Below are 23,357 nucleotides of genomic sequence, written 5' to 3'. Positions count from 1 at the left end.
TTCATTCAAGTGAGATTTTTGCAGTGAAAAATTGAACTTTCAGAAAAATAAAAGTGCTTATGAGAAGTCTTGCTGTTGATTTCAAGGCTGAGGCTAATGTCAGAATATCCACTGGTTCAACAGTGGTGGTGGCTGTCAGTGACTATTGTTTCAAACCTTAGCTCCTGGGTGACCATGAAAATGTGCCTCTCTGTGCTTTGTTTAACACTGGGAGCTGGAAACAGGGACTTTGCTCCCAACCTGGCTGTCCACACCCAGGTGCACTAACAACCATCATTTCCCTGGTTAAAACCCAGGGCTGCATTTAAACTCAGCTCTTGGTCCCCTTTCCCTTATGTTGTGTCAGAGATGTGCCTGCCTGCCTCTGGCTTCTGGCTGGATTTTGGGCCTGTTGCGGGATTATGCAGCAACACACTCACTGCCTATGTTCAGGCGTCTGAGTACAGTAAGTGAAAGCTGGAAGTCTGCTGGAAACTGTGCCTCCCTGGAGAGCTTGGGCTGGTTTTGTACTGGTTTGTAGTGGAAATTGAATGAAAAAAAGTACAGCTGGCAATTTCAGAGGATGAGATGCTCAGATAAGAGTGGTTTGGGCTGATTAGAACCCCCAAGATGTACTCAGGCAAGGGGTCAGAGCCAGGGTGTGGTCGGCTGCCCTTTCCTCTGCTGGCATGGAGGTGCCCACCAGCCTCCCTCGTGTCTCACAGAGTGGGGAAGGGAAGAGCAGCACCAACAGAGGGCAGAGATCCTTTACTCTTCCAGGCTGTTCTCATTCTGCCCTGCTCCCAGAGGACTCAGGAGGGGCTTGGAGGTGCCTCACCCCAATCAGGAGTAGCACAAGGCTCAGTGGCCCCATCTCCCAGCAGCTGGGGTGCAGCCCCTGCTCCCTGGAGGAACATAGCCTTGCAAGCTGCACCTTTGCTGGGCTGTGCCAGTGCCCTTGGGGCCAGAGAGCTCATCAGAGCCACGCATTTGCTAGCAGGGATGTCACCAGGATGGCACTGAGTGCCCGCTCAGAGGCTGCTTTGAAGAGCTCCTTCGAAGCGTGGTGCTGTTTGCAGGAGGCTTTGCCGGCTGTTCAGGCAGCCCCTGGCTCGGAGGGAAGGCAGTGGCAGCATGGGTCGGGCAAAAGGGACCGGCGGTTCTCACAGCTCAGGGCTGGGAGGGACAGCGGGACTGTGGCACCTCCTGGGAAACGCCCACTGCTGAGCCCTTGGGAACGCAGCGACCCTTTCATCGTGAATCTGCTGTAATAAAGCCACCGTGGGAATCCCAGGAGAACGCGGCTCTGGGGACCAGGTGGTTTGTTAATGCTGCCCTCTGGCTGCAGCCTGCTGTCCTCCTGCAGCCTCTGAGCCCCTTCCCTGCTCCGCTCTCCCCCCGGCTGCAGCCAAGGCTGCGCGCCCTTGGAACACCGAGAGCCTAGCCCGGCGTGCCAAGGACTCCATCTCTGCTCCATCCCGGCTCCATCTCTGCTCCATCTCTGCAGACCTCCTGCTGCTCAGAGGAACATGGAGCTTTCCACAGTGAGACCCCCTGGAGGGACTGGGTCTCTTTCCTACAGACTTTAGTCTCCTTCACCTCCTTCAGCCCTAGGTGGGCAAATCCTCTCTGCTGTAATTCAGTGACCAATGGTCTAAAATCTCTTCCAAAGCTCTGGGCTGGGGGTTTAAGGAGTGCACAGAGCAAACTGGGCAACTGAGGTCCAAAGTGTGTGAGGACACTCCATGTGGAAGGGTGATAAGGAAGCTATACTGTGTGTTGGGATTGCAGCTGTGCATTTTAACACAGATTTATCTGAAACACTGAAAAAGAAACTGTTACCATTGAGCAGAAACAAGGGTTACACGGAAATGGCTTGTGTTTTCCACAGACCTTTGTCCAGCAAGAAATGTTTGTTTTGTGTGTTTCAAGGCTTTGGAGTGCTAAGAAAATATTTCCAATAAGAAACTACACAGACCTTCCTCATCTTCTCACGACAGCTTAATTTCTTTAAGAGCCCTTCTGGGAGAGCTTTTTGGAGAGCTGAGTGCACTCTGAGGAGCAGATTGTCTTGTGTACACAATGGCTGGTTTCCTCCAAAAGGGCTCCAGACTTGTGCCTTGCAACTGCCCCCTCAAAAGCCACTTGGAATCTCCCATTACACCAAATTTATCCTTGGCCCTGTTATTTCCAGACTTTATTATCCTTTCTAGCAACGTGCCTTTTATAGAAGGTAGCCTAGCTTCTTTGCTGTTTCCTGGTTCCCACTGGAACTTTTTAAGAACTAGCATCATATTTAACAATGTTGACCTTTTGGTAAAGGGATCGCTGCAATTCTCACCCAGGAGAGTATTTAGCCATTCATCTGAGTGCTCCTTCTGGCAGACTTTTAACCATGTGTTCTAAAAATGGTGTTAATTTTTTTTTTTCTCCTGCATGCTTTGGGACAGTCATGCACATGTGTGTCCCCTAAGGAATGATGGTAATGTGAGCTCTCTAACAGCAAAGGGCAATGCAAGTAACACAGTGAGGCTTTCTGTGATGGCTCATTCCTTCCTATAGAGCCTGATCACATCCTGTCCTTGAGCCTCCCTGGAGAACTTTCTGCTTCTCACATAGTCATAATTCAGGTTTATGCCTTTAGGATGCTTTCTCACATCTTCTGTGGCTTGCTTTTCACCTGTAACTTTCCAGAGCTTGAATTCTTTTTTTTTTTTTTTTTTTTTTTTATTCTCTCATCTCAATTTTCACTTCTTTCAAGGTGGTATCACTTCAAGGTGTTCATTTCCACTACCTTGTATAAGCACAAGCCCTTTAAAAAAAATCTCTTTGAGCGTTGAGTGCACCATGCCTGTGTAACCCAGTGTTGCAGGTGACCAGCCTTTGTGCTCCTCATATTTACATGATGCTGACCAGCTACCTCTCATTTCCCTTTGTGCATTAAATACTATTCCAAAGGTGTTGTTTTGCTCACACTGGGACAGTCTTATCAGTAGCTGTGGCTCTGTGGCCCCTTTGAACTGAGCCCCTCACATGTCTGAGGAATTGTCTAGGTGCAGGCCTACACCATCTCACTGCCTCCACCAACTTTCTGAGGCCCAAGGCAACGATGGAAATGCTTGTGTAGAAGGAGGAGATGAGATCTAGGCTCCTTCCATTTGCCACATCCAAGTCACTGACACAGGAGCCGTGGGGGAGGTCAGAGAGAATCCTGGAAAGCAGTGTTACCCCGAGCACTGGGACTCGGGCCAGCAGGGAACTTGGGAGTCACGTATGTTCTGCATCCCATGTGGGGAGCCACCGAGTTCCTCGACCCCGAGCAGGAGGCCTGAGAACAGCCGGGGCCGCGCCTGGGACACTGCCCTGCTCCTCGTGCCTGCTCCTCGTGCCTGCTCCACGCCCACAGAAGGAACCTGCTCCCCTTCTGGCACCTGGGCAGGAGCAAGCCCCCTGTAAGGTGTGCACAGGGCTGACCTGAACTTTTGCACATCCAGAGCTTTCCTGGGAAAATGGGACTGGACTCGGGCTCATTTGTGCTTGCACGGAAAGCCCAGAGGGATGGGCATTTGCAAATATTTGCATAGTGGTTTTGTGACTACAGGTACCAAGTGGCAGGCCAGGTGTGGATAGCAGTGTCCCTAGAGCTCTGCACCCTGAGCAGATGAGGCCAGGAGTGTCTGCACAGGCCTGCTGCAGGCAGAGCCACCACTCCTGGCACCTCAGCAGCTGCTGCTGAGCATCCAGGAGCTCTGCTATCCAAGCAGCACTGGTGCCACCATGTGCTCTGTCAATGCAGCCTCCACACAGGCAGCTGTGCCTTGTCTCTGCTTTCCTGTGCCTGTCACCTGCCTGTGAGCATTCCCTGATGTGACATGATCTGAGCACATGAGGCTGAGGCTGGGTTATTGGTGTGTGGGTGGCAGACATTATTTCAACACAAAGCCGGCACAACCAGATCAGTCACAGGGTTTTATTCAAGGCCTGGATTACATCATCTTTACCCGTATTCATTTTATGGATCCAAGCAGCAGAGCACATTGTTTATCCTCATCCAACAGCCAGCACCTGCATGTTTGATCCCTTGACAGAATGAGCCGAAGTACAAAGAAGTGGATGTACCTCTGGCTCCACATCAGCCATGCAAGCACCCCACACCTCTCCCATGCATGCGTTCATCCTCAGCCCAGAGAGCATCTGAAGCATGAACCAAGCTCCTGCCTGCCATCCCTTCAGCTCTATGTGCCCTGCTGTGCCACTGCATTTCCCAGCTCATGGATGGCCCTGTTCTCCAGCACCTTTACCTTCCCCTCTCCTGGTTGCAGAGCGCAGGCCACCATAGCCCTGGCTACCATTTCCACAGGCACTGAGTAAGCAGTGGGGAACAGCCGAGCCACAGCACCCAAGAACTGCTGGGCTATCCACTCCATGGGTCGGGACTCCTGGCGCTTGCACAGCAGCACCCTGCAGAGCAAGGAGGTGAGGTGGGTCATCATGAAACAATGCAGGGTGAAAGCTAGAGACTGAGTTCTCCAGCTGCACCAGGACCCAGACAAGCTCCCTGAACTGACATGGGCTTTGGCAGGGTCACGGAACATGACAGAGCTGAGCCCTTGGACACTAAACTCCTTTCCCCACTGTGCTGACAAAAGCAGAATTCCAGTTCTCCTAGGTGGCAAGAGCACAGTACACTTGAAAGGACATAGGTGAGTGCTCCCTCTGCATAAGGTCAAGGTCCATCTGGAGCTAAGCTCTGACCTATGTGCCTCAACTTGTGTTTTTAAGCCCAAGGCTCCTGTCCTTGCATGGCACATGGCACTAGCATTGGGATGGGCCATAGGAAACTGCAGGGCTTGCTCCCTGCAGCACTGGGAAGCACTCTGCTCATCCATGAGCTGCATTTGCAGCTGCTGGCATTCTCCACTTCCATCCTGAGCCCTGCCCGCATATGTCCTTTCTCTTCCTCCATCTCCCAGTGAAGCAGTTCCCTGCTGTCCTGGCAACCCTCCACCCTGCGCCCTCCCTCCTCCACCACTACTCACGCTGGCCGGAGAATGGTACAGTGATCAAAGCCAACAGCCTGGACCAGGTTTTCCACTTCTCCCTGTCAGAGCAGCCAGGCAGGATGAAAGGAGACAAGGATGACTGCAAGCACCATCCCTGCCACCCCACGAACAGGCAGGAAAGGGCTGCTGAGCCAAGGGCAGGATAGCACTAACGCCAGCGTGAGGCTGGAACAAACCAGGCAGGGATCAGCTCTCCGGGCCAGGCAGCCGGGGCGAGGGCCCGTGGTGGACACAGATCACAGGTCAGCAGTGCGCCCTTGCAACCATCACACTAAACTGCAACAGGCTGCTCCAGAGAGCATCTGGACTCAGCATCCAGCCTGGGGATGGATCCAGGCGGCACAAGACACTGGCAGGCAGCTCTGAGTCCAGCAGGCTTTGGGAGTGGCAGCACACAACATAGGGAGAAAAAAGCTTTTGCGACGGGCGTGGTCCTCCCTGGGGAGCCTGCAGGCTTTCCATCGCGGGATAGTTCATTTCTCACCTGGACACGGCCCTGAGCCTCCCCACATAGCTGTGAAGCCATCCCAGCTTAAGGCTGGGGAACTGTTGTTGGGCTGGACAACCCCAGCAGATGTTTCTAGAGTTTTTGGAGGGAGGCAGACGTTGCATGCAGGGGTTGTGCTGCTTTATAAGAAGACAGTTGTGTAGCTGTCCAGCCAGGCCCTTCTCTTGTCCTGCAGCAACAGGACTCCCCGAGCCATTTGCATCTTTAAACCTCAGCTCCTGCTTGCTTCCCGAGCATCCCGGTATCCCATGACTCCTGCACGAGCATCAGGAGCCCACCCCAGCAGCCCCCTCACCTTCACGCGGAGGTAGAGGAAGCGGCTCTGTGCGTTTGCCCCCCGGGAGGACTGCAGGACAAAGTGTTTGCAGCCCCCTGCCCGCGCCAGCTCCGCTGCCTGCGCCACGTAGTCCCGATCCACACGGACAAAGCCATCCTGCGGGGGCAGAGGAGGGTCGGCGGGGCAGGGAGCGGGCAGGGGAGGGGACCCTGCTCGCCGGGGGTCAGGGTGTCTCCACTCACTGCGCCAGCCTTGGCCCTGGTAGTGCCCAGGCAGCAGAAGCCCACGTCGTGTCCCTGGAAGGCGGCGGCGTGCTCGCCCAGCCGCTCGAAGTCCACCACCGCCTGCTCCTGCGGGGAGGCCGAGGGTCAGAGCCGCCGGCGCGGTCCCCGCCACCACGGCCAGCCCTGTCCCCGGCCCGCGCACCACGGCCGCCGCCGCCTCGCCCAGGCTCAGCCGGCGCCGCCCGATCAGCGTGACCCGGGCGAAGGCCCGCCGGGCCAGCAGCTCCCGCAGCAGCACCCGGCCCGTCTCCCCGGAGGCGCCCAGCACGAAGCAGCTCCTGCCTCCGCCGCCCGCCGCAGCCATGCCGAGAGCAGCGGACGGGGCCGGGCCGGGGCGGGAGCGGCTGCGCCGCCGCGCTGCGGCTCCGCGGGCGGGGCGCTCCGTGCCCCGGGAGCCGCGGGCGGACGTGAGCCGGGGCTGTTGCCGGGGCCAGGGCGGGACTGTTGGGCGGGGGCAGCCCCGGGGACCCCCGCTCAGCCCGGCCGCTGCGCCCAGCGCGCAGGGAAGGTGCCCCTTGGCCGGTCCCCGCCGGCTGTTCCTGCAGTGGCAGAGCCGAACGCCCCCCGAGGATCCCTGTGCCGGCCCCGCTCAGGCGGAGAGGATGTGAGCTGGAGGGATGCTCGGAGGGGTCTCTGACCTCTCCGGCGGCTCCTCTCCAAACCCCGCTGGGTTCAGTGCTCGGCAGCTCTGTCCCCTGGGCAGGAGGTGGGTCACTCCCCGCCGGGCAGCCTTGCAGTGACTCCAGTGTGAAGCAGTCCGTGGTGCCCGAAGAGCAATGAGATGAAGCCCACTTCCTTAGGAGCTCTCGCTGAGCAGGTCCTGGGCTGTGCTGGCAGGCACAGACCCCCGCTCAGGACACTGCGTTGTCCCTCTGACAGGGACGACGCCAATCCTCACCGGGGCGGTCCAGGTCCCACCGGGACATAGCTCTGGAGCAGGCATGCAGGCACCCCGCGGCTCTGCACAGCCACTCCCGTGGGCAGCATCAAGGGGCCCCGCGGCACCATGATCCCGTTTGTCTTGATTCCTGGGGAGGGAGGTGCAGAGGCCTGAATGGCTGCTGTCGGGATCAGCCAGGGGGTTTTCCAGCCTGGTGCGTCTGTCAAGTGCGCTCCTTGGCCGAGGGCTGAGGATGAATCCCAGGTGCACGTGCCATTTGCGAGGCAGGATGCGCGTCATGACAGTCACCGGGTTAATGGCTGGCATCCCGCTCCACCTGCCAGTGTGCCGCCGGCACCCACGGCTGTGCCCTGCTCATTGGGCTCTGCTCCACAGCCACAGGTAGACCCAGGTGGGTGAATGAGGGGGAGGCTGGAGCATACCAGGGCTCGGGAGGACGGAGACGGGGGCTTGAGAGTAGCAGGGGAACAGTACAGTGCAACAGAAGTACAGGCAGCAAAGTATATGGGGCGCATGTGGTATGTTATAGGGTATGGTGTGTTCCAGGGTTTCATGGTACAGTGGGGATACCACTGGGGAGGGTGGGATCAGGACGCATGGGGTCATGCTCCCACCACTCATGGTCTGCTTCTCCTCCACGGCAGGGCTCTGGGGGGCCAGCCAGCTGCCACGGTGCCCGCTCTCCTGGTGGCATGGAGACATGGTCCCGGCGCAGCGCTGCCTTCGACTGCGTGCCCCAGCCAGCAGCCTGCTGCCCTGACTGGATGGCGGAGCTCCCCGACGCCCTGCCCCTCTCCCACCTCTCCATCCCTGGCACCCACGACTCCCTCAGCCTGTTCGGTGGCCGGCGCCTGCGGTGCCAGAGCTGGGGCCTGGAGGCCCAGCTGGCGGCCGGCATCCGCTTCCTGGATGTGCGCTGCAAGCTGTCGCGGGGCGAGCTCCGTATCTACCACCTCTGCACCTTCCAGCGGGCCAGCCTGCGCGGCGTCCTGCGCCGCACCCTGCACTTCCTCCGCGCCCACCCCGGCGAGGCCGTGCTTATGCGCATCAAGGAGGAGCTGCCCATCTTCTCCCGGCCCGGCTTCGCTGCCCAGCTGCACCGCTGCCTGCTGGAAGAGGGACAGGGCTGCGTGTGGTGCCGGGAGGAGGTGCCAACGCTGGGCCAGGTGCGCGGGAAGATAGTGGTGCTGGAGGCGCTGGCGCGGCAGGTGCTGGGCATCCCCTACGAGAAGCTGAGCATCAGCGACGCTTGGAACGTGCTCTCACTGGAGCGCAAGTGGGCCCGGGCGCGACGGCACCTGGAGAAGGCGGCCGGCGGAGACCCCAGCACCATGTACCTCACCTTCTGCTCCGGCAATGGGCTCTTCACCTGCCCAGAGGAGGTGGCCCGCTTTGTGAATCCCCGCTGCTGTCAGCATCTGCGGCGCCGGGGCGGGCAGCCCGTGCGCTGGGGGGTGGTCATTATGGACTTCCCTGGCGCAGGCCTTCTCCGGCTCATCGTGGAGAGCAACGGCCCGCGGGCCAATGGACACGGCACAGCGGGCCCCGGCACCCCCACGGTACCGTCCCGGCTCCGCCGCGGCAGACAGGACAGACGCCGCGGCCGGCACAGCTCCGCGCGCTGCCCGCGCCGCCGTCCCTCGGGGAGGACACTGCTGCCGGCCCCGCGCCTCTGCCGCAGGGCCTCAGCGCCTGGAGGGCAAAAGCGGGTTTCTAGGTCTTGCAGAGTACCGGGAAGCCTTCGTGTGACGATGGTGTGACAGCCGCGGAGGCAGCAGAGGAGGGCCGGCTGCGGCCGGAGCCGGGCAGCCCGGGGAGCTGCGCCCTGCCCTGGGAAGCGAGGTACGGTGCTGGAACGGGGCTGGGCCACCTGAGTCCCACAGGGCAGCAGGGGTTGGTGGGAGTAGAACGTCCTGCCTCACCTCCCGTCGGGCCAGTGAGTCCTCCCAAGATGCCTCTCTGCAAAATAGTCCTTTTCCTTAAGGGTAAATAAAAATAAAAAGAAGCTAGGAAAGCACAGCCAATGTTGCCTTGCAATTTCCTGTCAGAAAAGTGGAGAAAAGAGCTTTTGCCTTTGCTGCTTAGATGTGAAGGAGCTTGTACCCTTCTGCTCATGGATGAAGTACTGTTAAATTGTTGTCTGTGACCATCTTGCTCTTAAAGCAGAGCTGCAAGAGGTCACAGGAGTAAGAATTAATTTCAAAGGTAACAACAAGTGGCTAGGAACATCCTTCCCCTCATTATTTTAGGTTTTGTTTCTTTCTTGCAGGGGCTTTCCCCAGAAATCAGGACTCTTAGGCAGAGCCAGCTTCAGCAAGGGCCACCCACCCTGTGCATGGAGCTCTGGATGGCCACAGGGGCAGTGATTCAGATGGAGCTACCCTGTCCCTGGGATCACGCACCAAGGGATGCTGCACTGGGCAGAGCCCAGCAGTTTGCAACAGCTGGGGCAGTACAGACAGGGCACTTTGTAGCTCTACAAAAGCAAGGTGGTTGAGGCATAAAAAAGACTTTAAAACATGTTGTGCCAGTGCCTGCCCTATCTGCAGTTAATAACTCACTAATCCAAATAGACAACACAATAACTCCTTGGAGCAGAAAGGTAACCAAGATCCCAGGGGAGAAATCATCACCCAGGAGAGTGCCTGCTGCAACACTGGCAGCAGCTGAGCCAGACAGGCTGTGTGCTGAAGCAGGGAGGTCAGAAAGAGAGAGGAACTTTTAGAAGAGGAAAGCTCAATCCTGGCCTGCCAGAAGTGAAGAATGCCCTCAAAGTTGCTTCTGTCTCAGGTGAAACACAGCTGGGCACAGCTGGAGGAGATGCCACAGGATTTCCTGGCGAGAGGAGAGGATGTCTTTTGCTGTGCAGGGGCTAGCCCTGACTAGAGACACGGCTCGTGGTGCTGAGCCTGTTCATCTGCTGCCTGAGGAGGGGAGCAGGCAATAGCACACAGCGGGTGACAGAGGTGACAGGCAGAGGAATCTGGCTCTGGGTTTGCTATGTGAGACGGGAGAAGGTTGAAATCTCTGCATTAAAGCAGACATACTACAAAAGCACTGGTGGTGTCCAGGGTGAGGGTGGCCTGGTTCATTGGTTACCAGGGTCTCCTGTGCCTGGGCTGCCCCCACACCAAGCCACTGTGGCTGGTACCACTGTCCTGCCAGGAGGATGGCTTCTACTGGGGCAGGGCCAGGTGAGTCAGTGGCTTGTCTCAGCATTCCAGGGATGCACAGTGCCATGGAGCACCAGGCAGGGCAGAAGCAGAGCAATCACAGTTCCTAGGAGCTGTAGGCAGGGTGGTTTGGCTGTCACTCAGGGCTGCCCCTGGATGTGGCACATCCCCAGCAGTCCGTACCCACCCTGTGCCCCAGCTCGCTGGCAGGGCAGAGGTGCTGCCTGGGATTCCCCAGGTGGGTAGAGTCACTTGTTTACTCCCTATCACTCAAGCAGTGAGATAATGTTGGTGTTATCTATGCCCCAGGCATCCTGTTTGGCAAACCCTTATCTGTGCCGTGCACATGTGGCTGCTGCCAGGTGCCAGGGAGCTGGCAGGCAGCACCAGCAGGGGTAGCTGTGTGGCAGTGATGCCCAGTGAGAAGGCTCTCCAGCACCAGCTTCGCAGTGAAAGGCAGGAGGCAGAGAACTGTCCTACAGCTGAGGTCAAAGAAACATCTCTGAGAGGGTCTGGATAAGGTGGGCAGGAGCGATTTGCCCAAAATTATCCCTATATTCCACAGCCAGGGCTGTCCCAGTGCCTCAAGGTCCCTGTGGGTGTGGGGTACGGGGTACCTGCCCCTGGACTTCTGGTCCTGGCTAATCCTGGCAATCATCTCAGTCCCTCCAAGCCAGGGTAGCACCCTTAATGCGTCTCCCTGTGTCCAAACGCTTTGAAATTGTGAGAAAGATTTTATCAGATGCTGCTTGAGGCGGGGCAGCAGCCGATAAAAGTGTGGAGGAGGAGGCTCCGGCTGCTGGAGCTGTGCTCTGGCAGGCTTGCCCAAGGGCACCCTGCAGCTCAGAGATACCCTTTTGGGTCAAGCACTTCCTGGGGGCCTGTGGCGGAAGGGAATCTCCTGCTCGTGCTCGGGAGATGCCTCTAAAGTGTCAGGCAGAGCCGCCCGTGTCCCCAGGGAGGAACGGAGGGATGGCAGCAGCGGGGCTGCACCCGGGCGTGTGTGTCCTCGCCGGTAGCAGCCCACAGCCCTTACGAGCGGGATCGGGTACCTCCAGTGGGCTGCTGAGCCCTCCCCGGGGCGAGCGGGGCTCCCAGGAAGGTGCCGCCGTATCGCGGGCAGCAGCCGAGCCGGCCGGGCAGCGCCGGGTGACTCGCTTCCTCTGCGGTTTGCGGAGACATTGCACAAGGAGGGGAACAGGTTGTGCAGCCTGGGGCGGGAGCCTCTGCCCTAAACAACGCGCGTCCGTGCCCCTTCCCCAGGGGCAGAGCCTGCGGCACGGCGCTACGGCACTGAGAGCATCGCCCCGACTGGTGCTCAGCACTGGGGCACAGCAAAGGAGGCACTTCTCCGTTCCTGTGCCTGGGTCCAGAGGGACAGGGTGGAGGTGACACAGGAAAATGTCTTTGTATCTGCTCCCTTGAGCCCATGCTGAGCAAAGCCCTAGCTGGCAGCTTGCCTTGTGTCCTCAGAGGGATGGCTGGGGGATAGGATGCACCATCCTGACACCTGGGAAATCCCCACAGTGCTCAAGCCCTTCCTTGGTGAGCAGAGCAGCAGGAATCCAGCATGAGGATGCCCTGCAGCATCCTGAATCCCTTTCAGGAAGCCAACTTTGGAAATAACCTGAGATGTGAAAGGGCTCCTTGTGATTAACCACCTCCCAGCAGAAATGATTCGGGTCTTCTCTCCCTCCTATCATGTGTATCTTTTTCTACTACTTGCAAAGTCAGCCTCCAACATGCCAAGTATCCATCCTGCCATGTAGGACAGGCATGGGGCACCTGCCTTCATACAGAGCTCAAACTTGGTCACGTACTGTCTTTGCAGCGCAACAGCCTCTGCATCTCAGACACCTTGATTCCATTTTTAAAGCAATACCAACAACTATTTGTAGTTACAAAAATAAAGGTGGGAGTATTTTTTTTCTACCACTCTGCCCTACCGTGTTGGGTTCAAGCAGAAGTGAAACTGGCAGGGGCACACCCTGCTCTGTCCTGGGACTGTGTACCCATGAACATCCCTCTGAGTCCCAGAAGTTCTCATCAGTAAGAGAGGCAGCTCCTGCCCTGCCCAGGTGACCCTCAGCACTTGGCGCTGGTCTCCTCACCAGCAGCTGCCCCTCAGCCTCTCTGCCTGCCTGGCTGCTCCTTCCCTTCCCATAACTGACTACTCTTGGCAGAGAAGCTGCTAGAAAGCAAGTGTTCCTGAATTACTGGACATACAGATTCATCAATTCCATAAAAAGAGACAACTGCATTAAATCATTTTTCAAGGAAGATATCCAAAGACAGGAAACAAGGTTCATTTATACTGCCAATGATAAAGTAATTGTAGTGGGTTATGGCTCTTGTGGAATGGGTTCCTCCTTTTGTCTAGAATGTCCTGTGGAGCAGCATCAATTTCTTTGGAACTGGAAAATACATGTGACCTGCATGGCTCTTGTTTGGCTTTAGCTGTGAGCAGAGTAAGTTCTGCAGAAAACCTGGCCAAGGCAATTCTACTTATGAGCAGGATAGAGTAAGAAAAGATTTATAATGATTATAATGATCCAAGGGGCGGTGGACACAATTAGACATGTTCCTGAAACACTGGTGGAAGTTCCTAAAGGATGTTAGTAAGACAGGGGGAAATTCCTCTAGCATATTCCTGGACCTTTCTCATAAAGACTTAAAGGCAAAGACAGAAAAATACATTGTGTAACTGTTTATAAATGGTATATGAAGATTCACAGCCAGAGCAAAATGCCTGCATGTGAGGAGAGCATCTGGCATGGGAGCTGGGAGGTTGTGAGCCACTTTCCCACTCAGCCTACGAGGGACCTCAGCACACCTCAGCCTCCTCTGTCCTCCACCAGTGTAGGTGCTGCCACATGGGCACAGTGGGTCAGAGAGGTCTCAGTGCTCTAGGCATCGTGGACTGGGGCTGAACACTTTTCAGGGGACCCTTCTCCTCCTTCTGGGGTGCTCAGGCAAGCCTGGCTTGGGTCATCTCCCAATGGATGTGGGTCATCTCCTGTGGCTCTCATGTCCCTATGGCAGTGGGGATGCAGCCAACTCCTATGCCATGGGACTGCTGCCAAGCTGGGTCCATGAGGACCGTGGCCACTGCTGACCCCACTGTTTGCCTCCAACCCCGGGCTCAGAGAAGGGTTTCTTGGGGCTGGAAAGCCCTGTGGCAGGGGAGGTGGGGCTGTGGGGCAGGATGTGGGCTGGTAGCAGGGCTGGGATGGGAGGGGAAGAGGCCAGGGGAGATCTGCTGCACGCTCAGAGGAAGCGTGAGCAGCACTGCCCACCAAGGGACAGCTGTCACGGGCACCAACATGGTAAGTTCTGCTCCTTTCCTTGGGATGACTGGGCGTCTGCCTGGACAAGGGAATTAGGGGAGGGCAGGGCTGTGGGCAGGCCCTGACAGGAACCACAGCTGGGGGCTGTGGGACACACGCAGGCTGCCCTGGGGACAGCCTGCCCGAGCGACCCCAGGCTCATGAGACACTGCCAGGCACACAGGGCACAGCAACTGCAGAGGTAGATGCCAGCCCTGGCTGGGCAGGAAGGGGCTCGGGGGACGCAGGACCTAAGGCTCCCCAGGAGTGAAGTGCTCCCCCCAAATGCCTCACTGCAAGGGGTCCTTCCTGCAGCAGAGCCGTACCTGGCTGGGAGCACCGTGTGTGCCTGAGTGCCAGTGCCACAATCTTCTGCCCTTGTGTGAGCCAGGACTGCCTGGTAGCAGTGTGGGTGCACGTGTGGACCCCTTGGGATGTGCACGCTCATGTCTCCCTCTCTGTCAGGGCACTGCTGTGGGACTGCAATCTGCTGGGAGGACACGGACTCTGGGCTCTCCTGGCACCTACCTGGGCATCGCTGCCATCACATGGGGTAAGCCACCCACCATCCACTCAGTAAGTCCAGTGTGACCCTGCTGCCAAGGAGTCTGCGGGTCTGAGAAACTGGAGAAATGTAGCATTGTTATTTTGGGGGCTCATCAGCCCATCCCCAGGGCTGGATCCCTGTGGGCTGGGCGGGGGCTGCCTCTGCTTGTGCAGAGCTCCCTCCAGGCAGACCGTGCTCCCCCAGGAAGGGCCAGGCCATGGCTGAGGTCCCTGCAGGATGTTTGGTTCCCCAAATGCAGCGTGGCAGCTGGTACTGTGAACTGTACTGTGAACCGGGGAAAGGCAGGGGAGCTCTACCCACTGCCTACACCCATGCTCATGCTGGGGAGTTGGGCATGGATGGAGTCACAGCACCCATGGGTGTAACGGTTCATAGCACAGCTGGGGCGGAACCACACAGAATTAGAGCTGCTAATTGACATCAGGAGTATAGAAACTGACTTGGTTTTGCTGCCTGTAGGGTATTTCCTTCACATGCTGGCATTGCACAGAGCAAAACCTACTGGTGCCTGCTCTGTCCCTGGAAATCCTCTGTGAGCTGAATTATTTTCCTAAGAACCTTAGTGACTGAGCTAAGGAACAGAAATGAGGTAAGTGCAGTGTCAGGAGGAGGCTGAGATTTGGCTGTGAGAGAAAACAAAAAGGCAAAGGCACCTCAACTGCGGAGGGTGCTGAGCACCACCCTGGGAAGAGGTATCAGGGCTGCCATGGGAGCCAAGGGGTCAAAACACAGGAAAACAGCACTCATTTGGGGGCTCAGCACCAGGTGGGGCAGGGAGAGGTAGCATAAGACTGGGGAGATGAGCTGTGCCATAGAGAGGGTGTAACTGGTGGAGCTGGAGGAAAGAGGTAGGAGAGCATGGGGAGGACAGACATGGAGCAGATGTCGAACTTTGGCCCTTCTCAGTTTGGGGATGGGCTGTGTGAAGGTAGCAGGCAGCTGCCTTGAGCTATGCTGGGGAGCAGCAGGGGCCAGGAGGAGGTTGGTGGGAGCTGTGGATAGGGCAGGCTCCCAGAAGGTGCTCTGAGTTCCTGTCCTGCAGCCCCAAATTCCCAAAGGGTAAAGAGTGAACCACACTTTCCTCAGCTTCAGAGAATAGTTTCCTCTTTCACAAGAAAAACTAGACAAATTATGGGAAATTACTTACGAAAATGTACAACAATGGACCAAAGTACAGCCCTAATTAGACTTTAGAAGATGTGTATTTGCATCTAATCTGCAGATCTTTGCCCGGATCTTTGCACAACTGCAGCGTGATAAAATGCTCTCCTGAGATACAGCGTAAACTAGGCTGGTTGTTTGGAGCAGACTTTGATCCTCATCTTGCTTTCTGCACAGATGGGGATAAGATATTCCAACATCACTTTCTGCAGTTGTGGAGATAGCTGCTCCTGGGGAGAATGGAGGAAGCTTCTTTCTGTGGCTAAAACCCTTTGATTGCATAAAGTTGTGGTATGAAATGCTGTAAATAAGGACAGGGTTTCAGCGAAGTGCCCTTCAGTTCTGGGTGTGGGTGCCAGTCACTTTCTGGCTTTGCCCTGCCTGCCGGGTATGACCATAACATGAGCTTGTTTTTGAAAGGCCTTGTTTTGCAACACTGAGTTTTACAAGACTCTAGACCATCTCTGTCTCACATGAGCAGGTTGGGGTCCAAATGCTTTTGGGGGTGAGGGCATATCGGCTGCTCTGCCTTGCTCCAATCTAGCTCTCATGTACCAGGGTAAAGCAAGAAAACTGAAGTATGCACATCTGCACTCAAGAAAGGAACTGTGTTTATGGAACCGTCTTGAAGTGTGACTTTCCTCTTTGGGAAGCTTTTGTGGGCAGGGGAACAGGGCCACAGGGCTGAGTTTTCAATCCTTATGCCGGAGGAGGGTTGGCATCACTGCTTGGGGCTCTTCTACTTCCTGTGTTCTGCCTGCCCCATCCCGTGCTGCCCCATCTCAGCCTTTACCCTGTCACCTCCACCTTCGTCATCCCTGTGCCATCCCCCCCTGTCCTCAGCTCCTTCTGCCATGCCTGACTGTCATGGATTGACTCTGGCACAGTGCCAGTGCCCCCATGAGAGGTGTATTCCCCAAAATGGTTACTGTGAGATGTGACCCGGGAACAGAACAAAGCAGGCTCTAACTTGGGAATGGAGGGAAAAGACAACACTTTATTAATCTACGTAGACACAAAAAGGAAGGGGAAAACTACATACACACAACAATCCACAATAGAATACTTTCAAAACACTCCTCCTCCTCCCCCCAGTCCTCTAACATTCAAATCCCCTCTAACACATTAATTCTCAATCCAATACCCTCCTTTCACACAAGCACCCCCCAGTCCATCAGGAGAGAGAGAAGTCTCCCTCTTTCGCCATCGGTTTCCCCCTGGAAACACAGTAGAACTTCTGTGCTTCCATGTCACACACAGCAGCTGCTCGAAGAGAAATCTGCCATGGTGACCGTCTCCCTTCCATGTCCAGTGCTCTCACCACTGTCCATGGATCCAAACTACTCCTTAGGTTTTTTAAGAATGCTTTCAGAGAGTCTCTCTGGGAGTGCTCTGCTTTTACCCCTGTGTGTTCTCAGAGGCATATCCACATCCCCAGTGGCCACACCAGGTGCCAATCTAAAATTTGGCCACTGATTGGTTTGACCATAACTTCCCAAAACCTTACTTCCGGGTCAAACCATGACACTGACCCACCCACATCTTTGTGTACCCATGGAGTCCCATTCTCATCCACACTCATCCCTTCATCCAATCCTTTCACTCAGCCCATCCCTGGCATCTCTTGGCCGTGATGTCAGGCTTAGCCCACTCTCATGTCCCAAGGGATCCCACCCCTGACCCAGCTCTCATCCTTTCTGCATCAATCCCAGACCTCATCCTCTTTCACAGGCATGGTGCTGTGGGTGGAGGTGGGTGCCTGGACTTACCACTACAGTGACCAAGGGGACTACACGTGGGAGCAGGCCAGGAATTTCTGCCAGACCTTCTTTACCGACCTGGTGGCAATCCAGAACCAGCAGGAGATCGAGTACCTCAACAAGAGCCTGCCCTACCACGGGCGCTACTACTGGATTGGCATCCGCAAGCTGGGCGGCATCTGGACCTGGGTGGGCACGGGGAAGGTGCTGTCCAAGGAGGCAGAGAACTGGGCAGTGGGGGAGCCCAACAACCGCCGCTCCAACCAGGACTGTGTGGAGATCTACATCCAGCGGCCGGAGCAGTCCGGCAAGTGGAATGACGAACCCTGCAACCGGAAGAAGAAGGCGCTGTGCTACCAGGGTGAGCAGGGGGACTGCGGACCAGAGCTGGATTGGGTGGGCTGGGGACCTCGGCAGGGTGGTCAGCAGCTCCTGATGACTGTCCCCTGTGCGTGCAGCCTCCTGCCAGCCCTTCCCGTGCAGCCAGCATGGTGAGTGCGTGGAGACCATTGGGAGCTACCACTGCGAGTGCTACCCCGGCTTCCACGGCCCTGAGTGCACGGATGGTGAGACATCCATCCCCACCCCTTCCTCCCTCCTGCAGAGTCCAAACCCTGGTGACAAAGCAGAGTTCTGGTGCTCCTGATGGGCTGTGGCACCGTATCTTTCCCAGTTGTGCAGTGTGCCAAGCTGGAGCCCAAGGGAGTGCCCATGAACTGCAGCCATCCCTACGGAGACTTCAGCTACAACTCCACCTGTGAGTTCGGGTGCCACGAGGGGTTTGAGCGGCGAGGGGCGGGCGTGCTGCGATGCCTGCCTTCCCAGGAGTGGTCAGCAAACATCCCCACCTGCACAGGTAGGGCCTGGCAGGGGCTGGGGCTCTCAGGGGTGCAGCATTGATGCTTTAGGGGAATCAGCCCTGTGCAGACAAGTGTTGCTGTGCCCTTACCTATTGTGGAAGCATCTCCTGGTGCTGCACGTGGGGTGGGATTCCCTGAGGAGGCTGCAATGGGCAGAGCAGCTGTGAGCTGTGAGGCCCTGTTCTGTCTGGCTGTCCCAGTGCCCATGCTTACTGCACTGAATTGCATTCAGATATCAGCACCCTGTGTGCATCAAATGTGGGGTCAGGATGGTGTTCTGGCTCCTCTGTCAACTCTGTGGCAGTGTCTCTCTCCCCTAGCCCACCCTGATCTGCCTTGGGAAGGCATTTGGCATCTTGGGAAAGAGAAAAGAGGGGCTGCTGTCCCACAGCCAGGGGAAGAGTGTATCCTGGCAGGGGTGGGCCACCTTGGACAGGGATAAGGAGTCATGAAATGAGGTTAGATACAAGCTGGGTGGGACAGAGTGTGGCAGGAAACCACAAAGGAGAGAAAGCTGTGGTATGTTATGCTGCAGGAGAAAATCTTCCTGTCAGTGGCTTGAGGGTTTGCAGCTAGGCACCAGGCATCCCAGAGAACTGCCAGGCTTTTTTGGGGGTGCAAGAGCCTTGCTCCACCTTTCCTCCACCTGTGTGGTACACCTGCAGCCTTGCACAAGGATGGGGTTACTTGAGCAGACATGGGACAAAACTGGGACTGGGAAGGAGTGGGAGTGGGAAGAAATTTGTATATGTATATTCCTTTTAAAAGAAGCCTGCCTTGAAGTTAGTGGTGGTGCTGCTGCTGCCTGTGCAGGTTGTGCCTGTGGTCCAAGCCAGGATCTTAGGTAGCTGAGACCAGCAAAACTGTCTGCAGTTAAGGGGAACAAGCATGGAGATGTGATGTGACTGTTCTGTAACCAGTATCCCCAGCAGGGGCAAGGGCAGGAAATGGCTCCCAATTTTGCAAAAATCCCCACAGACAAGCTGGGCTGAGCCTGTGTGCTCCAGACTTTTCAGGCTCCCAGGGGCTTGCTTTCCCAGCTTGTTGTTTTTTTCCTGCTGGCTGTAATATGATTGATTTTTTTTGTTTTATTACAAACAATCAGATGAGCCAGTTGGTGTCCTGTGCTGATAACAAAATGGTGTTAGCAAGCGTTGCCAGCTGGGCTTACTCCAGAAATGAGCAGAGCAAGGCTGCAAGCAAGGCTGGTGGTGCAGCAAGGACTGTGCAGGGCAAGGCTGCCTGCCCTGCCTCAAACTCTGCCCCGTGCCTGCCTGCAGCCATTGTGTGCCCATTGCTGGCTGCCCCCCAAAGGGGCTGGGTCAGCTGCTCCCACCCACACAGCATGTTCACCAACAGGCACCTCTGGAGACTGGAAAACCAGAATTGCCTGTAAAATAGCTATGAAAGGACAAGTCTCCCCAGGAAAGTGCTTGGTGTCAGTTTGAGAGCAGAAGATGCAGCGAATGCAGTCTGTCTCAGCTGGGCTGGGTGGTGGTAGTGCCCTGCTGGCACTGACCTTTGGTGCTCCCGCAGGCAGCAGAGCCACTCACCCCAGAAAACCTTGGGTATCACCCTGGCATGCAGAAAAACACACCCTGGAAACAGGCAGGGGAGGCAGGTACACAACCTCTTTAGCCATTGCAGTGCTTTATAGTCCCAAAGCCATCCTCCTGCCACTGTGACAAGGACAGAGGCTGGTCTCTGCTCCAGTAAAAGGAGGGAGATGAATGGGAGCTGTGGTCCTTCCTCGCAGGGGCTTTGGTCCAGGGTAGTGAAAGGGATAAACAGGGCTCTGGCAGAGCAGCAACTGTGTCTCCATGAGGAAATCACTTGTAGGGCAGAAAAATCATTGCACCAACTACAGTTTTGAAGAGATGAGTATGGGTGAGATTTGACTTGGATTCAGCCTGAATTATTAGATTTAACCTCATTTATCCCATCTCTGAGCTCTGCTCTCCCATTGTAGCCATCACCTGTCCGGTGCTCAGAGCTCCAGACCAGGGAGAGCTGAACTGCTCCCACCTCCATGGCAACTTCACCTTTGGCTCCACGTGTGCCTTCTCCTGCCAGAACGGGTTTGTGCTGATGGGGCCGGAGAGCCGTGAGTGCACAGCCACAGGGATCTGGACAGGGAATGCCTCAAGCTGTGAAGGTAGAGCTGCTGCTAGAACTTAGGGTGCCACTGCCTGTGGGGTGACTCTAGGGTTTCCCCAGTCTCTCAGACAAAACAGTTTAGCCTTGTAGTTCCCAGCCTCTTCCTTGAATTGTTTCTGTGTCCCTGCAGCCATTGCCTGTCCAGTGCTCAGTGCTCCAGAAAAAGGAGAGATGAACTGCTCCCACCTCCACGGCAACTTCACCTTTGGCTCCACGTGTGCCTTCTCCTGCCAGAAGGGGTTTGTGCTGATGGGGCCGGAGAGCAGTGAGTGCACAGCCACGGGGACATGGACAGGGGATGCCCCACGCTGTGAAGGTAGAGCTGCTGCTCAAGGTGTCACAGGTCTTGGGCAGACTCTTGGATGTTTGTTCTCTTTTTAGTTCTCTCATCACAAGAATTCAGCCTCATAGTCCCCAAGCTGCTGCCTGAAGTGTGCTTTTTTGCCCTGCAGCCATCACCTGTCCAGTGCTCAGTGCACCTGACCAGGGAGAGATGCACTGCTCTCACCTCCATGGCAACTTCACCTATGGATCCATGTGTGCCTTCTCCTGCCAGACAGGATTTGCCTTGGTGGGGCTGCAGAGCTTTGAGTGCACAGCCTTGGGGACCTGGACTGGGGACACACCACACTGTGAAGGTATTGCTGCTGCTCAAGGTGTCACAAGCCTTTTGTGAGCATGGGAGGTTTGCTAGAGGACCCTCTTGGTCCTGGTCTTTCAACAGTCTAGCCTTGTAGTATCCACTTTTCAGCTTGAAAATGTTTCTCTGTCCTTGCAGCCATTGCCTGTCCAGTGCTCAGAGCTCCAGACTAGGGAGAGCTGAACTGCTCCCGTCTCCATGGCAACTTCACCTTTGGCTCCACGTGTGCCTTCTCCTGCCAGAAGGGGTTTGTGCTGAAGGGGTCAGACAGTCACAAGTGCACAGCCACGGGGACATGGACAGGGGATGCCCCACGCTGTGAAGGTAGAGCTACTGCCACAGCGCAGGGTGTCACTATGTGGGGTTACTCTGTGATGTGTCCCCAGCCCCTTGGTCCCAACAGTACAGTCTCCCAGGCTCCTTTCTGAGCTGTGCCTCTTTACCCTTGCAGCCATCAAATGCTCAGCACTGACTGCCCCCAACATGGGCCAGGCTGCCTGCTTCCATCTCCATGGCAACTTCACCTTTGGCTCCACGTGTGCCTTCTCCTGCCAGAAGGGGTTTGTGCTGATGGGGCCAGAGAGCCGTGAGTGCACAGCCCTGGGGACCTGGACTGGGGACCCCACACATTGCAAAGGTAAAAATCCTGTGATCTCACACATGTCTGGGAGGGCTCTGTTGTAGCAGAGTGCTCTCCCCAGCACCCTGGACTATGTCAGTTCATCCCCTGGCTTGCCAGCCCACATGTTCCCATCTCACTGCTATCAGTCCTGTCCTCTTGATGCTCCTGCTGTGCTTTATCTGCAGCCATCAGCTGCCCAGTGCTGTCCCCCCCCAGCAGAGGACAGCTGAGCTGCTCTCATGTGCATGGGAACTTCACCTACAACTCCACGTGCACCTTTTCCTGCGAGGAGGGGTTTGTTCGGATGGGAGCAGAGATGCTCCGCTGTGAGGCCATGGGGAACTGGACCAGGGATCCCCCTGTCTGTGCAGGTACAGCAGGACCCCCCAGCTCCTCTAGCACTGCAGTGCTTCCAGCTTTCCTCCAAGCACATCTTGAATGTGGTGCAGGGGTTCTCCCCAAGGGCTGTGAAGTGACAACTTTCTAATGCGTGGCTCTGTGGCTTTTTTTCAGAGGACAGTGCCTTCCTAAAGCAAGTCCTGGCTTACAGCAGTGGCACAGCCCTGGCAGTAGCTGGTCTTGTGCTCTCTGGGGGGCTCATTGCCCTTCTTGCGAAGAGGCTCAGTGACAGAGGTACAGAAATGCTTCCTGCAGCCCACCCTAACTTTGGCCAGGGCTCTCAGGCAAGGTGGTGAAAGTCCCAGGGGAGGCTGAGGTGATCAGAAGAGTTTAACAGTGTGACTGCCTCCATTTACATGTTTTATTTGCCGAGTTGCTTGGGTCCTTGGCAGTTGGCCCAGCTGAAAATGTCAGCAGCCAGGTTTAGAGGGCAGAGCCAGATAAACATCATCACTCTGAAGAAGGCAGCAAATGCTTGTTAAGGCAGCTCCACCTCATGCCTGTTAAACTCCACTCAATTTCAGATGCTGCTGCTGCAGCTTCTTGTGACCTTCACTAAACAGATCTGGTTATTTCTTTTCTATGTGCTTTATCGCCATGGACATTTCAACACTGTTTTCAGAGGAGAAGAAGAAGCTCCTGAAACCCACAAGGTGAGAGATGTGCTGTGCAGGAGGGTGGCTCTGCTTTGTGATTGTCACAGCCCTATGTCCACCCTGCTGACACCCAGATCTGCCTGTGTGAGGCTGGTTTTTTACGGGAGCATCTCTAGGGCTGACAGGGCTGTGCTTAACCCCTGGCCTTCACACACTCCTGCACTCCCCAAGGTGACATCCTTGTGTTTGCCTTCCAGTGACCTGGGAGCACCGGGAACTTTCACCAATGCAGCATACGATGCCAACCTGTGAGGTGAGGGCGGCAAGAGCCTCGCAGCACCCTGTTCAAAACTCACCTGGGTGGCCATCTCCTGGGTGGGGACACCCCTTGGGACTGAAGTGGGTGACACCAGCTCCATCTCTCCAGTGCTTCCAGCCTGCCTGAGACTGAAACCCCCAAGGCTGCAGGCCCAGCAGGAGCTGCTGCAGGAGCACAGAGGGACTCCATGCCTGTGGTTGTAGCCTGGACCACAGCTGCCCCTGCACACTGCCACCATGCTGCGTGTATAGCATTCCCCTGGGAAGGGGAGCTGCTTCCAGTGCAGGCAGCTGGAGACCCACCATGGGCCAAGAGCCACGTGCTGGGGGCAGCCTGCCACCCAGCCCTTGGACATTCTCCCCCTGGGAATTGGGACATTCCCCGATAGCTGCTCCACTCGTGCTTTCATCAATGAGCTTGTGTCATCGGGGTCTGAATAAACACCTTTGTCTAACTAATGCCTCCTATGTGCCTGGGGCGGGGGGGAAGTTTTCATTAAATAATGTAGCCAACACAACTAGGGAAGTGATTCTTCCCCTGCACTTGGCACTGGTGAGGCCACTTCTGGAGCGCTGTGTCTGGTTCGGGGCCCCTCGGTTCAGGAAGGACGTTGAAGTGTTGGAGTGTGTCCAGAGAGGCTGGTGAAGGAGCTGCAGCACAAGTCTGATGAGGAGCAGCTGAGAGAGCTGGGGTTGTTTAGCCTGGTAACCAGGGCGGGTTTGGCCTCTTCTCCCAGGTTATTTTTGAGAGGCCAAGAGGACACA

At 56.3% G+C, this 23,357-nt stretch overlaps 2 protein-coding genes across 5 annotated transcripts; one reads left to right on the top strand and one right to left on the bottom strand.

The window, feature by feature from the left end:
* Window positions 1–3,935: 3,935 nt before the first annotated feature.
* Window positions 3,936–6,475, bottom strand: HTATIP2 (HIV-1 Tat interactive protein 2). The gene is made up of 5 exons (XM_041420124.1): window positions 6,254–6,475; window positions 6,070–6,177; window positions 5,846–5,983; window positions 5,019–5,080; window positions 3,936–4,440 (listed from the first exon to the last, which is right to left on the bottom strand). The coding sequence occupies exons 1-5, from the start codon at window positions 6,413–6,415 to the stop codon at window positions 4,215–4,217; spliced, it is 696 nt and encodes a 231-aa protein (XP_041276058.1). The 5' UTR covers window positions 6,416–6,475; the 3' UTR covers window positions 3,936–4,214.
* A 6,085-nt stretch (window positions 6,476–12,560) lies between these two features.
* LOC121344299 (P-selectin-like) lies at window positions 12,561–23,029 on the top strand. Of its 4 annotated transcripts, XM_041420121.1 has the most exons (12): window positions 12,561–12,653; window positions 13,977–14,064; window positions 16,972–17,361; window positions 17,459–17,566; window positions 17,674–17,856; window positions 19,830–20,015; window positions 20,148–20,333; window positions 21,109–21,294; window positions 21,465–21,650; window positions 21,793–21,912; window positions 22,301–22,331; window positions 22,532–23,029. In XM_041420121.1, exons 1-12 carry the CDS (start codon window positions 12,567–12,569, stop codon window positions 22,584–22,586), a joined length of 1,806 nt encoding a protein of 601 aa, XP_041276055.1. In that variant the 5' UTR covers window positions 12,561–12,566; the 3' UTR covers window positions 22,587–23,029. The 4 variants fall into 4 exon arrangements, 3 of the variants coding, with proteins under 3 accessions (XP_041276055.1, XP_041276057.1, XP_041276056.1); XM_041420123.1 differs by lacking the exon at window positions 19,830–20,015; XM_041420122.1 differs by lacking the exon at window positions 21,465–21,650.
* The last annotated feature ends 328 nt before the right edge of the window (window positions 23,030–23,357 follow it).

The sequence above is a fragment of the Onychostruthus taczanowskii genome, unplaced genomic scaffold (genome assembly GCF_017590055.1).
Source record: "Onychostruthus taczanowskii isolate IOZ18803 unplaced genomic scaffold, ASM1759005v1 scaffold63, whole genome shotgun sequence".
NCBI classification, from domain to species: Eukaryota; Metazoa; Chordata; class Aves; order Passeriformes; family Passeridae; genus Onychostruthus; species Onychostruthus taczanowskii.
This window is presented reverse-complemented; position numbering and strand designations above follow the sequence as displayed.